Source organism: Schistocerca nitens, chromosome 2 (assembly GCF_023898315.1).
Source record: "Schistocerca nitens isolate TAMUIC-IGC-003100 chromosome 2, iqSchNite1.1, whole genome shotgun sequence".
NCBI classification, from domain to species: domain Eukaryota; kingdom Metazoa; phylum Arthropoda; class Insecta; order Orthoptera; family Acrididae; genus Schistocerca; species Schistocerca nitens.
Window position 1 is genome coordinate 578,967,469 of NC_064615.1, and position 15,293 is coordinate 578,982,761.

General features: G+C 41.1%; 1 protein-coding gene across 1 annotated transcript in view; it reads right to left on the minus strand.

Moving 5' to 3' along the window:
• Positions 1-298: 298 nt before the first annotated feature.
• The window catches only part of LOC126236632 (SPRY domain-containing protein 7), an 87,812-nt gene continuing 72,817 nt past the window's right edge, over positions 299-15,293 (minus strand). The window contains exon 5 of the mRNA XM_049946079.1: positions 299-2,142. Coding sequence (XP_049802036.1) covers positions 2,045-2,142 — 98 coding nt within the window. The 3' untranslated portion in view covers positions 299-2,044. The remainder of the gene's footprint in view (positions 2,143-15,293) is intronic.

Here is a 15,293-nt window from a genome sequence, read left to right on the forward strand (position 1 = left end):
GCTGCTATGGCAGTGTGTGCTTTGTGCTTAAGGCGACAATTTTTTGAGACTTTTGAAATTTTTCTGTCTTTTTCATACACGAGGTTGTTTATTGTTGTACAAAAGTATTTCAGTTTTTTTTCTACTGCTCCACACAAGGAGCAAGGGAGAGGTACCAATTGTTAGATAAATCAAAATAAAACGAAAAATCAACTGAAAATTAAGTAAAAGTACTATTTCAGCAGAAAATAATAATTATTAATTAATACTGTCTCCTAATTTGTACAGTACACATCAAGAAGTAGATTGACTTTGTCATTTTGATTTTAAATACATTATTTGTATAAAAATAAGGATCAATATTGCTGTAAGGTAATAAAAATAACAAACACAAAGATAACACAGCTGATTATATAAATTGTCATAACTAAGTTACAAACAATGTACATTGTTTTTAAATAAAAATGAAATTAATAGACCATAAATAATTGGACTGATAAAGCTAGTCAATGGCTACACATTGACAAATATAAATTATGTTACTGTTTAAATAATACATTTACTAAGAAGCAGAGATTCACTTTTGCCTGGCTACTAATCTGCAGATAAGAGACAGCTAGTCTACTGGAATGAAGAAGCTCTGCCATAGTGCGCAAACCTAAGAATACACACGGAATAATATGTAGAAAAATACTATAATAGAATAATTCATGTGGTAAGAGAGGATGAAAGATTTTGTTTAGAAATGCTGTGTTGAAAACAAACAACATTAATAGAATGTATACACATAGAAAAAATGTTAAAAAGAGAGTAAACCTTGAAGAGGCCTGTCTTTGTGTAAAGAGGAAATGAGTGAAACATAGGAGAAGGGTTTGTCACTGGATCTGGAAGAAATACACACATTCACAACCAGCCAAAACAACACACATTATGAAAAGAAGTGATATTCACCAACATGGTCATAGATGGAAAAAAATTAAATGAAAGTAAAATTAAGGTAATTAAAAATAGGTACATAAATTACTTTGGAAATTTGTAACCATAAAAGTGAAAGAATAATATTTCACAACAGGGGTGATAAGAAAAGATGTTATGTTAGAGAGAGAAATATCAATGTAGATAATGAACAACGTGAGAACTGAATTAAACACTAACACTGTTTTATAGTACACAGCAATGCGAATTGTTAGCTGAGGAACCTATTTGGAATGGCACGAGTGAGGGAGAGACTGGAGGGAAAGGTGAAAAATGAAACTAACAGAGTAACACTCAAAAGGCTGCAGGATTTTAGGGGGAAAATAAATTGTGTCTTTCCTGTAAAACTGTTTCTCTAGTTAATACTGACTGGTCATCACATCCAGAAATAGTAGGCTCAGTCTTCATTCCTTAGTTATGGGTACGTCGTATTTGTTCATTGCACTCTTAAGGCTACAATGTACAGTAACATATTGTCTGTATCACGGTGACTCACTGCACTTACCTACAGAACACTATTTTGTTTAAAAACTGCTTCACTGGCTGTTTTCCTCTACTTTCTATTCACAAATTATTTTGGTTTTTTGATCATCCTGTTATTTTCTCTTGCTCTTTTGTTTCAGTTCTTTTAACTCCTTACTTACAATGATCAGCCTATTTGTTTCATATACATGGAATGATATATTTAGAAGTTCATAGACTTAGTTATCTGAAACCTTACGTTTCTATTAACATAAATTTTCCTCTTATGTCTTGAATCACAATGCTCGTTTAAGCTGATTCTATTCAACTTCGGGGAAGATGTATTATGTTAAGTATATCTCCCCCCCCCCTCCTCCCCCCGTCCCACAGACACACATTCTAACAGCTTTAGCTAGGTCCCATTCTTTAAATTGTTGATATTATTTGGTAATGCAGTGGGCATTTCAAGAGATTCTCGTATCTGAAAAACTTAAGCTCGAATCATGTTCTCCACTTTATTAAAGTTCTCTTAACTCAATGAAGTCTTATTTGCTGTGTAAAAATGATGAATAAAGGTATCAGTGCTTCATGGCCACTTCTGAAGACCACCACTGGCACCAGAAGTGCTCTAAAGTAAGGACTGCTCCAACATAATTTTTTCAAAACCTTGAGGCGGAGGATAATTGAAGTTGTCCAACACAATGTCTAAAATGGCACCATCATCAACTGAAAAACATAAGACAAAATATTAATTTTAATGCACTATAATTCTAATGCCAGACAAACAGAGAAACAACTCATGCAGACTATCAAATTATCTTATATACAACCATAATGAATGTAATTTTAAAAAGTAACAACTTTTCATTTTAAGAGAGTCCCTAATTACTTCAGCATTTGGCAATCTTATCTCAAATTATTAAATACATTGAGGAAGATTATCTTGATTCACCCAGCGAAATGTGGGGAAAAAAGGACGGGGAGGGAGAGGACATTGTGTACTGTGTACTACATAACACAAATCATTCTTTAAAGAGGATATATATTTTTAACTTTTACCAGATTGCTATAATACCTTAGCTGTTTGATCTTTCTTAGCCTGTTGACTGTAACTTGGCACAAACCTCTCATTAAATTTCGGAAAATGAAAAGTTATTATAGACTCAAATGCAAAAGTTAGTGCCTATGGAACTAATAGTTTTGCACAATCAGGTTGTTCATTTGAAAGACAGAATATGAAAGGCACAGAAAAGACATAGGATGGATATAATAAAAATTCATGAGAGTGACACCAAAAAGAGTAATTTTTGTTGTATAAGGGGGTTGTAAAACTTTAAAGACATTACCAAAGTAAATGATGGATCTCTCATACTCTTACTACTTTCTTATATAGGAAAGAAATGCTTGAAAAATTAAATTTTGTTAATTAAAGCTGTAACTTAAAGTAAAAGTTTATTAAAACAAAGAACAAATATATGCATGACTGACTACTGTTCAAGCACATGACCACATAGTTACATAAAATTAAGTTATGTCTTGAAATAATGTTATGTGAAATTAAGGTTATCTGGATAAAAGACGCTAAACCTTTCCTAGAAATAAATATAGCTTGTTAACATCTAACACAAAAAATGAGTAGTCAGCCATTCAAACATTAATCTGCTCCCTAACATCTTAGCGAGAAATTCAGAGTCTTCACAAAATTTTAAAACTTATGCTACACTCATAACTGTCACTGAAGACAGGGAACATGTCTGTGATCGGACCTTTAATCTTTCTCTCATCAACATACAAACAACATCCATCTTAAACATGCCACACTGCAATACTGTTATGCATTCTGGAGGCTCTTCATGAGGCAGCAGGATTGGTTGATGGTTAAAGGACTAAACAGTGAGGTCATAAATCCCTCCATCAAAAGGTAGTTCAGTTGGAGTTAGTGACATTCACCAGAAATTTGAATTATGAAAGTCCGCAGGAGTAGTAAAAACGGAACACTGAAAGCAGTATCGAAGCTAGACCTGAGGAAGAATTTAAGTAGAAAAAGAATTGGGACAGGTCAGTACATAACTCAGAGCAGACAAGGCATCTCCCATGGCTCATCTGTTGACACACACACACACACACACACACACACACACACACACACACACACACACACACACACTACCTGCATCCAACCCCCCACCCCCTGGGATGCCAACATGACTTGGAACCCAGTGAGAGAGAACTTAGCAGGCAGTAACACTATGGTCAGAGAGAAGGCCATAAATAGCGGATATCACAGGATGAAGAGTGACACTGAACTGCTTGGAGCTGCTTAGAGTCACTACATATTAAAATGCGGAAAATAGGGGCATATTACTGGCAACAAAAGTTGTTCCTGACCAGCAGGAGATGTAAAAGTGTATCTTGTGCTATACAATGCATTCAGTGTAAATTATGGTAGCACCTTGATGCTCCTGAAGAATGGTGAGGAACACACATCAAAAGGTCAAAGATGCAACTGAAACTTTCAGTCCTTGAAATAGATTGGTACTAACAAAGGGCAGGGGGGGGGGGGGGGCAGGGGTGGTATTCTAATGGGGCTACGCTGAGGTTCTAGCAGAGGACCTTGAGGCACATTCCAACTGGAAAAACTGGCAATCCCACCTGATAGCAGGCTTCAGGAGACGGTGCACCTGCATGCAAAAAGAACTTGGTAAGTTGAATGATTAGGAAACTGTCTGAAGGCAATTGCATAAGTAAGCAACAGCTGGTACTGTTGCAACCGAAGAGAAAACATCCTCACTCCAACAAGGGGACTGTCTATGGAACTTGCCCAGAAGGCAACAGTGACCAATCTTACTCAACAATGATGGACTGGGCCCAACACTGTCAAAGCTGTACGCAGCTGTAAGCCACAATCTTCGCAACCACAGTCCACTCGGGATGAGACCAGAGCTCAGTAAATATGGGAGAGAGAAGCAGGATCAACATCCCAAAAGGTGTGGGCAATAAACAGAATGTTGATCTTTCACACTGTGACAGTCTTTAGTAGACAAAAATGTGTGAGCATTGTCAGCTTTCTATCAAAGGGATGGCCCAAAAATCTGGCCTGTGCAACAATGTCAAAGTGCTGGGTAGCCAGATAGGGATCTGGTCAAAATGGATTGTGGTACAGCAACAGAAATGCATAGACATGTTTTCGCAGAGGAGAACTGGAAGTAAGGGGAAGGGGTACAAGCAGAGGCCCTGTGGATGGTATTCAGTCCAGACTATAGACTGGGGTCTATACAAAAAGTGAAAAGCCTTGACACACAGTGTGGGGATGAGCAGTGATCTGACTGAGGCCACTAGCCCATTGATGCCGATGAGGACGAGTATTCCGACCTAACCAGATAGTCAATTTGGATCATCCCTCCCAGAAACAACAGTAATGGGGGGTGGGGGGGGGAGACAAAAGATGTCATGATTTGAGAACCTAGCATAATAGTCGGGCTACCGCCTTTTAAAGCAGGTTGCAGAGCACAATGTTGAGGCTAACTGGTCAGTAACTGTAAATGGATGTGGGGCTTTAGACTGGTCTAAGGAGTGTGAACACCCTCTAGCCACAGAGTTGAAGACCCCGAGTAGATGAAATCTTTGAGTAATTGTCAGATACTAAATCAAATCTGAGCCTTGGGCAGTACTGTGTGATCAGTCAAGAGCCTGAAGCATTTCCCAATCAGTGAAATGTTCATCATATAATTTGGAGTTGCTGGGGAGGTGTGAAGAATGGGAAGATGTCTTCAACTTGCCTTTCATGCATTCGAAATATGATCAGATAGGAAGAGGTGCCAATGTTGTCACAAAGTGGGCCGCAAGATGTTCAGCAAAGATCAATGCATCAGCACAAATACCACCATGAAGGGACAGACCTGGGACAGTTGATTCTTGGCAGCCCAGAACACTACAGAACCTGGCAGACACCTGGGATGAAAATGTGTATATTTTTAATGGGGAGACTAAGCACTCTCAGCTTTCCTTCTTACTGCATTGCAGGGACCTTTGAAAATTCTGAATAGCTGTTGCAATGTCTTTGGTCCATCATGGCACTGGCTGGTAGTGAAGTCATCATCATCATCATCATCATCATCATCATCATCATCATCATCATCATCATCATCATCGACAGTTTCCAGCCTCTGGCAGGGTATGTATGGAACATAGGCCTCTCCATCGTCTTCTGTCTTGCCACCATCTCTCCATCTTCACCTTGGTCCAGTCTTCTCCTTTCTTCTGGACGCATTCCTCTACTCCTTTCAGCCATCTGTCTCTCGGCCTTCCTCTTGGTCTCTCTTCTTCGAGTTTGACCCTGTGTATCCTTCTCAGTATCCTCTTCTCCTCCATTCTCAGCCTTTATATATCTACCTCCTCCTGTAATGTTTCCACCTTCATTAACTCTCCGATCCCATTTCTTAACCTGTCTATCTTTGTCACTCCAATACTGTTTCTCAGGAATTTCATCTCACTAGCTTGTACTTTGCTTTCCTCTCTTCCTTTCATAACCCAGGTTTCTAATACATATGTCAGGACTGAGACATATGACTGGTATATAACCTTTTTACTGATTTGGGGTACATACTTGCTCCATATCAGGCTTCTAACACTCTTCCGAAATGCTTCTGCTTTCCTCCCCTGCTCGTTTATTTCTCTGCCGTTTTTTCCCTCTTCCTGTATCAGGCTTCCTAGGTACTTTAAACTCTCCACTCCCCTCAATCGTTCCTCACCAACTGTTATTACAGTTGTTCCTCTCTCCTCCTTTCTTGTTGTTATAATCATCTCACTCTTACTTATACTGAATTTCATCCCATATTCTTGCACTGTTTGTTCCCATACATCCAACTGCTCTTGTGCTACTTCCTCCTTATTCCCCCAAATCATCAGCTCATCTTCAAACACCGTAGCTTTCATCTTCCTTTCACCAATTACTTGTGCTACTGTACTCATTATTTCATCCATCACTACAATGAAGAGTAATGGTGAAAGTGTACTTCCCTGCCTCAAGCAATTCTTCTGTTCAATCCAAGCTGATATCTCTCCTCCCACTTTCACACAGCTCATATTTCCATGGTAAATTTGCCTTATCCTCCAAATAATGTCTTACTGCTCCTCTGTTCTCCGGGGCTTTCCACACTTTGCTTCTACGCACACTATCATATGCTTTTTCCATGTCCAGGAAGCCCATTAGTAGATCTATTCCACATTCATAGTGCTGTTCCTGCAGTTGTCTTACAGCAAAAATTAGATTCACTGTAGACCTTCCTGTTCTGAAGCAATGTTGCTTTTCTCTCATTCTTCCTTCTAATTTTGTCCAAATTCGTGCTTCCAAAATCCTCAAAAATCTTTGCACAATGACTCATCAATGTTATCCCCCAATAATTCTTGCACTCTTTTCTATTTCCCTTCTTAAAGACTGGGACAATTATTCCCTTCTTCCAGCCTTCTGGGATCATCTATCTCCACACAATTGTCATTACTTGATACAGCCATTGTATCCGAACCTCTCCTGCTGCTCTCACCATCTCTACACTTAGCTCATCCAGATCTGGTGACTTCCCTCCCTTCATCTTGCCCAATGCCTCTTCCACTTCTCCCAATGTAAGGTCTTTTTCTATTTGCTGTGGCTACTCTTTTTACTCCTCAGCTTGTTCCTCCTCATCCAGGTCCCCATTCAGGTTCAGGAGTTCTTCAAAATCCTCCTTCCACATATTCTTGAGTTCCTCCTTATTCTCTACATCTTGTCCACTTTTGTTCACCATTCGAGCATAATCTGTCATATCGCACTTCTTCTTACATTTAATCATTCCATATAACACCTTTTTTTTGAACCTCCACAATCCTCCTCCATCATTCTGGTCCACTGTTCCATCCACTTTCTTCTTTCCTCCGCCACCACTCTTTTTGCTTCTTTCTTTCTTGTCTGATACTCTTCCCTTGTCCCTACTGCTCTCTTCTGGAACTGTACCCTAAAGGCTGTATTATTCTTTTGTACTATATCCTTTGTTTTATCATTCCACCAGGGGGTTTCTTTCCATCCCTTTCTGTTTCCAGAATGAGATTTTCACTCTGCAGCGGAGTGAGCACTGATATGAAACTTCCTGGCAGATTAAAACTGTGTGCCTGACCGAGACTCGAACTCGGGACCTTTGCCTTTCGCGGGCAAGTGCTCTACCATCTGAGCTCCCGAAGCACGACTCATGCCCGTTCCTCACAGCTTTACTTCTGCCAGTATCTCGTCTCCTACCTTCCAGGACGGGCGTGAGTCGTGCTTCGGTAGCTCAGATAGTAGAGCACTTGCCAGCGAAAGGCAAAGGTCCCGAGTTCGAGTCCCGGTCGGGCACACAGTTTTAATCTGCCAGGAAGTTTCATCTCTTTCTGTTGCTTGTCCTCCCACATACTGCTTCTGCCACCCTTACTAATGTTCCCTTGAATCTACCCCATTCCTCTTCTACTGTTTTTGGTTCATCCTTTGGGATGTGTTCCTTTACTACTTGTAGGTACTCTAGCCTGCTTTCTTCCTGTAATCCAACTTCCATAACCTTATACGTCTTTCCTGGTTTTCTGTCCCTTTATTATCCTTAGTCTCTCTCAGGTTCATTACCAGCAAACAGTGGTCGCTATCCAAGGCCTCTGATGGTAATACCTTAATGTCAATGATGTTCCCATACATCTCACTATCATAAAGGAAGTAGTCAACTATCGACTTTCTCTTTAAGTCTTGACTGTACCAGGTAATTTTGTGGCTCTCCTTTTTCCTGAACCAAAGTTCCCAACCAGCAAGCCATGCCTTTGACAGAACTCCAATAGTCTTTCACCTTCCTCATTTGTGCAGCCCCAACCCTCTGGTCCAAGCACACTTTCACAGGCTTGTCTCTCTCTTTCAACGTGTGTGTTTAAATTCCCCATTACTATCATATTCTTCCTTCCCATCTGCTTCTGCATTTCTTCAAACTCTTGTTTCCCCTTAGAAGTGCAATCCACCTGCAGTGCAGTGAAGTGTGCCTGTAGAAAACAGCACAATAGTTCCAGTGGCTTGGGTGATTGTGGCTAAGAGGTCTCCACCAACCTTACCAATGCAAGCTGAAAGGAAGTGGAGGTAACAGCAGAGGTATAAAATTGTCAGCTGGCTCTTAGAAGAGCCCGACATGGTAGCTGGGGTGAATAGATCTTAAGGTAGATAGCCAAAATAGTGCCATGGGCAGCACAGAAGTGGGCAGCAGTACTGTCACTGAGAAGCGACAGATCAAGATTGGTAAGAAACTAGTCAATCAATAAGTCTTTACCATACAAATTGGTACTTTGCCACAGGAGCTGGTGCACACTTAAATTTCCAAGAAGAAGAAAAAAGGGGAAGGGGGGGGGGGGTGAGTTGTAGTATGAAGGTGGTCACAGCCTCAGGAAAGTAAGTACCCAGCCTGAAAGTAAATAAACATCACAAGCAGTGATCACTGGATCAAAGGCACATGAAGCAAATGAATTGTGTAGATCTTCACCAAAGTGTTGAAATTACTCAGGTGATCATCCCATGTAGAACAGAGATTTTAGTGATTATGAATAAACTGAAGGGAACTTTCAAGGTGCTGTAACATCAAGCATTTTCATCTTCTCTGCAACAGCCCTTCAAAAACATGTTACCAAAATCAACGTGTCAATTCACTCATTAGAGTGACACAAATATATGTACATGCTGCTGTACCTGCAAAGGGAAAGCTTACCATAAACCTTACAGCACTCTGAAGTCAACTAATCTTGTAAACAAAAATATTCAGTACCAAAAAGCTAAACAGTCAGCATCCATGTCCATACAAACTACACTACCCACAACTAAACAGAAAAGTTCACAGGAAAGAGTATTAAACCCATTGGATTGTCCAGAACTGTCACTTTCTAATGGAGGTAATGTTGGGGCCATTGACGTCTTCATGGAAGAATCAAATAGTTCAATGACTTTTTACCCCTATCGCTGCTGCTGCACAAGAGTGCAGGTTGTGGGAAAGGGGGAAAATGTAAACACTCAATAATCAATGGATCCCCATAATGCAGTGGAATGTGAATGGATTCTGGAAGGACATAAATGATTTCAGAACTCATAACGAGAGGCTCAAACTATTAGTACAGTAAAAAGCACTGTGCACGTGTCTTCAGAAGACACACATGGAAACTCCTGATACCCTCGTGTTACAACGTACTCTCTCCAAAAGAAAGATGATTGTCACAGTGACAGGACTGCAGGTGGAGTGATGGTATTTGTTAGTAACACAGGCCAGCCTCACCTCTCATCACCAGCTTGCAGGCAGCAGCTGTTTTCATTCACGTATCATTGAAAATCACAGTATGCACAGTGTATGCTCTACTTCATGACCCACTTGGTAAAGAGACTCGCACCTAATTATGCGCACCATGCACATTACGATTCCAGCACTACCTGTCCCAGGGATAGGGCTCTCAAGAGGCTCATTGTACCAGAAGAGATCTCTCATCTGAACAGAGGCCAACTGATGTACTGTAGCTCAGCCACAGGTTTGTCGTCGGCCATTGACCTACGATCTGTTCACTGAACTCACAGATGTTAGAGCATGGGAAGTGGATACAGATCCATATTCAAGCAACCACTTCGGTCTTTTGTACTCTTCCCCAGCAGAAAAGAGCTCAAAAGAAACCCACTAAGTGGGTTCTACACATTCAGTTAGCTAGGTTTGAATGGAAAGAAAATGCCTACGACTTTATGGTTAATTTTAAAAATGTGGTCCACTGTGTGCACGAGACACCCAGACCAAATATCTCTGAACACTTTGAGGGGTGCTCTGTTCCTTGAAGGAACAATAAATGATGCACTGCCATCAGCGACTGGTGGGTGGCACTGAAGGCTCAAAACCTAGCAGCCTTTAGGATTACAGGAGAAAATCATGTCAAACAGTAGAAAAGCATTGTACCAAGAGCTTACTGAAATCCATCATTCATTCAACATAAGCCACAAGAGTATAATAATCAATTGAGAGTGTCTCTAATGCCCCCCTGAGCCTCTGATTCAGACCCTCCACTTGGCTCTGTAACAGAGGTCCGCAACCAGTCCTGTTGACTATGCTGCAAATGGTCAGCTCTGCTATCATCTCGCAAGCAAGACTAACAGCCTTTACTACTTCTGTTAGCCACTCGAAACCAGAGAGAATCTCTTCCAATATAAAGTGACACATCGTTGGTACTGGCGTGAGCCACCACCTGCAGTCCGCTAAACTCTGTGCTCTTCATGGCATTCGGAAGGACCCATTCCACATCGGGAATAATTCCACCCGGTATGCATATGGAGCGCACATTGGCTTTCTTCTTATCCTTGGCAGCCATGACCGTAAGGGGGGCCATAACGAGCCTAACATTTGTGCTCCCAACTACCAATAATACCACTCTTTGTGACTGCCCAGATCTTGCAGGCTGAGAGTCCTGGAGGAAATAACAAAATATTGTGGATTGCTACTCACCATACAGAGCAGGCATTGAGTCGCAGACACACAGAGTACTAAATGTTTACGCTTTCAGCCAAAAGGCCTTTGTGGGAAATAAAAAGCACACACACAAGCACAACTCTCACACAGATGGCCACTGTGGCCTAATGTGTGTCAGTTGCTCTTCCTATTTCTGAAGAACACCTTTGGCTGAAAGTTCAAATGTTTAGTAGTCTACAACTCGACACCCCTTCTACATGGTGAGTAGCACTCTATCCTTTTCAGAATACTGTTATCTTTCCAATTTCTATAGACAATGGGTGTACCATTTATGGTTAATCCTGAATATCATATTTAAGGATATTGGACACAATACACCATGCAGCCATCAGAATGACAACAGGAGCTTAGATAACTGTGCCAAAGTTAGTAAGGAAGCACTAAATATCAGACAGCAATTCCTGACCTATAACATGCTTCTAAATCTAAGTCAGTCAAAAAGTTTCCTGTGACCACTGAAATTGCTCACCCTCTAACAGACAGATTATTTCTGAACTGTAAACAAACCAAAAAAACCATTTGGGATCTGGGCACAACACTTTGTAACAGACAACTGCAATTATAGCATGTATCAAGAGTCTCCCACAATTTAGGAGCAGTCATCTTGACTGATAGAGAGACGAAGGACGAAATGTAAATTACTTGCATGCAAGATGAATATGGCAGATTTTAAACCAGTGTTGTAATAGAGTGATCCACACACAAGCATCCAATGAAGGTTATCTAGTTTCCTGTTCCATTGTTTTGCCTGCCAACAGATGTCAGCATCTATGACTTGTTATATATGATCTTGATGGCTGTCATGGATGAGATGTGCCCATACAAAGACCTTCCTAATCTGCTCCCTAGAGTGCCTTGTACAGCATCCAGATAATGTATCCAGCAGATTTTGTTCAGACATTTTGCACAGAAGTAAGTTCACGAGATATCATTCTGTTATATTCTGGGGCACTTCAGATCTTGAGTAAAAGAGACTGCAACCCAGTAGCCAAGGAGGCTTGTCGTGATAATTCACTGGAGTCATGGGACATGATCTTGCAAGCTGTTTCCTCTTGTCATTCCCCTAAGAGCCTTTCTATTCTTTTGTGAGTAGAGTGTGGCGCACATGGGGACCCAAGCCATTGCAGTATTTCTTCCTTTCTTGTGCTGCAAATTTACTCCTTGACTATATCTTTTTTCCAACTTTTTCCTCTAGGACAGATTCCAGCTGACAACCAAGCTCATTTGTAGGATATCAGTTCTGGCTTCATCCACTTTGTTCCCTGTATTTTACACCAATTAGAGGTATGACAAGTGAGAGATAGGGAGGACAATGAAACTGTATGGGAACATTGGTAAGGACATGAGAAAGAGAAGGAATGAATAAACAACTAAAACAAACATTTTAATTTCCACACGAGTTTGTAACATTTGTCAACTGTGTAGCATGTTTATATTCCACGTTACCATCATCGCTCAATGTGATGACTATCTGTATCCATGAGAGCTTGGAACCACACTAGAAATTGGTCTACCATTGCTCGAAACAATAATGGACCAAGGAATGTTCAGCTGTCATAACAAAGCTTGTGCACTGCTAGAAGACTGCACTCTGCATCCAGCATTCTCAGCCACAGCAGCAATAACTTCAATAATTTGTGGCGCAATTTGCTGTCTGTCTCTCCTCTGCTTCTCCCAAAAGAAATGCCAAAACTGCCAGTTCCATTTGAACTTTCAAATCATGTTCTTCAACCCCAGTGTGTAAACAGGACCTCCCCATTCTCCGTTAATGTGTCAATAATTATTATTGTTTCAATACAACAGCTTTACTCACTTTGTCCAGACCCATGGTGACTGACTGGAACTGTACCTAACAGCAAGTCATGACACTAACACTATTAACAATGCAGTTCCTGCAGCCCACAATCTGATCATCATTCCTATATAGTTGGGCACAAATATGGTAAATAGTTTTCCATCTACAATGACTCAAGTAGTTATAGTTTAATTATAACCACCCAGTATTTCAGTCAAATTATGTTCCATCCTCACATCCGAGTTTGACCTCCATATTCAAAACTTTACAGTGTTTAGGCCATGTGGGGAAGGTCACCTAATATCCAGCATTATAGCTGGTCCTTTTGGAGAAGTCATCAGATACCTATACGGTGACAGCCTCCTGACCACTCACTCAGGGTTTCATATTATTGATACCCGGGCTGTCGCCTCCCCGCATATGTTATTGAGTAGGTACCTATCCATTTGGGAACACTGGCCATCAGACTAGGTGGCTTTTTCTCTGGCTGGGTGACACCTGTGGAGAGTACCCTTGTTTGAAGCATGCAGCATCATGGCAGATATTTCATGTCATAAAACGACCAATTTTATCAACCAATGGCCACGAGGTTTTGGCATACTCTTCATATGAATCAAAATTTAGAACGATCTTTACGAGCCAACAAAACTTTCTCTCCTTGGCTAAGCCATGGAAGGAAAACAAAACAAAGTGATTTGCGGATATGAAACTTCCTGGCAGATTAAAACTGTGTGCCGGACTGAGACTCGAACTCGGGACCTTTGCCTTTCGCAGTCAAGTGCTCTACCAACTGAGCTACCCAAGCACGACTCACGCCCTGTCTCAGAAGTAAAGCTGTGAGGACGGGGCGTGAGTCGTGCTTGGGTAGCTCAGTTGGTAGAGCACTTGCCTGCGAAAGGCAAAGGTTCCGAGTTCGAGTCTCAGTCCAGCACACAGTTTTAATCTGCCAGGAAGTTTCATATCAGCGTACACTCCACTGCAGAGTGAAAATCTCATCCTGATTTGCGGATAGTTACTCTTCTTGGTTATCAGTTCACCCAAGCCAATGGTGGGTCCTATCTCTCTACTAAATGTATGTTCTTTGCAGGGAATATTGCAAACATATTTTCAGACTTTTTTCCCTTAGTAAATTATGAAGTGGTTCCATCTTCATTAACATGCAAATTCTATTCGTCTAAAGTGTTACTCTCTTGTAAACTAGGTAGTGGTGTACCTATTACCATCACACCCTGCAAGACCCTCAACATGGTACAGGGATTCAGTCTCCACCATAACCAACTGCTAGAGACTGATGAAGAACTAACCAATGAAAGAGAGGTCCTTGGGTGTGACCTCCTCCTGGCCCACTTCCCATTTAACAAGGACATCACCTATTGACAATCCAATTGAACTGCAAGCCAGAACTTCAAGATACAACACTAAATTATTCTTGTTCTGCAATTTGTGTTGCTGTCCAAGAAACACTTCATTGTTGATCATTCTCCAACTCTGAGGTTACTGCACAATGTCTGAGTGGATTTCACTCCAATGCGACATTACATTCTTTTTTCTTTTTTTAGTGATGCATTTAGTTTTTTCAAAATGTTCTTCACCTCAGTAATGCTCCCATCTGATCATTCTTCCTCCAATTCCTTGGGGGTTAATTTTCATTATATTGCAGCAGCAGGTGATTACCTTCTTCCTGAAATAAAGGGTGTAATGTATCTCACAAGGGAACCTCCCCATCGACCCCCCTCAGATTTAGTTATAAGTTGGCACAGTGGATAGGCCTTTAAAAACTGAACACAGATCAATCGAGAAAACAGGAAGAAGTTGTGTGGAACTATGAAAAAAATAAGCAAAATATACAAACTGAGTAGTCCATGTGCAAGATAAGCCACATCAAGGACAGTTTGAGCTCAGGAGCGCCGTGGTCCCGTGGTTAGTGTGAGCAGCTGCGGAACGAGAGGTCCTTGGTTCAAGTCTTACCTCGAGTGAAAAGTGTACTTTCTTTATTTTCGCTAAGTTATGATCTGTCCGTTCGTTCACTGACGTCTCTGTTCACTGTAATAAGTTTAGTGTCTGTGTTTTGCGACCGCACCGCAAAATTGTGCGAGCTATATTTGCTGGATTCATATTGCCCACGGAATACATCTCACGTATTTAATTCACTCTCATCCAAAGTAGCGAACAGTCAACTGCCAGCCAGGGAGCCTCATTAGCAGGAATACTATCTCTTCCGTGCACTGTAATCGACTGACGTCTTGTGTTTCGACGTTTGTTTAGGTGTAGCGTCCCCATACTACGGCGCAGTTGCCTCGCATCAGACGGACAGATAATAATTGTCTGAAAATAAAAAATTATACTTTTCACTCGAGGGAAGATTTGAACCAAGGACCTCTCATTCCGCAGCTGCTCACTCTAACCACGGTGCTCCTGAGCTCACACTGTCCTTGATGTGGCTTATCTTGCACATGGACTACTCAGTTCGTATATTTTGCTTATTTTTTTCATACTTCCACACAACTTCCTGTTTTCTCGATTGATCTGTGTTCAGTTTTTCAAGGCCTATCCACTTT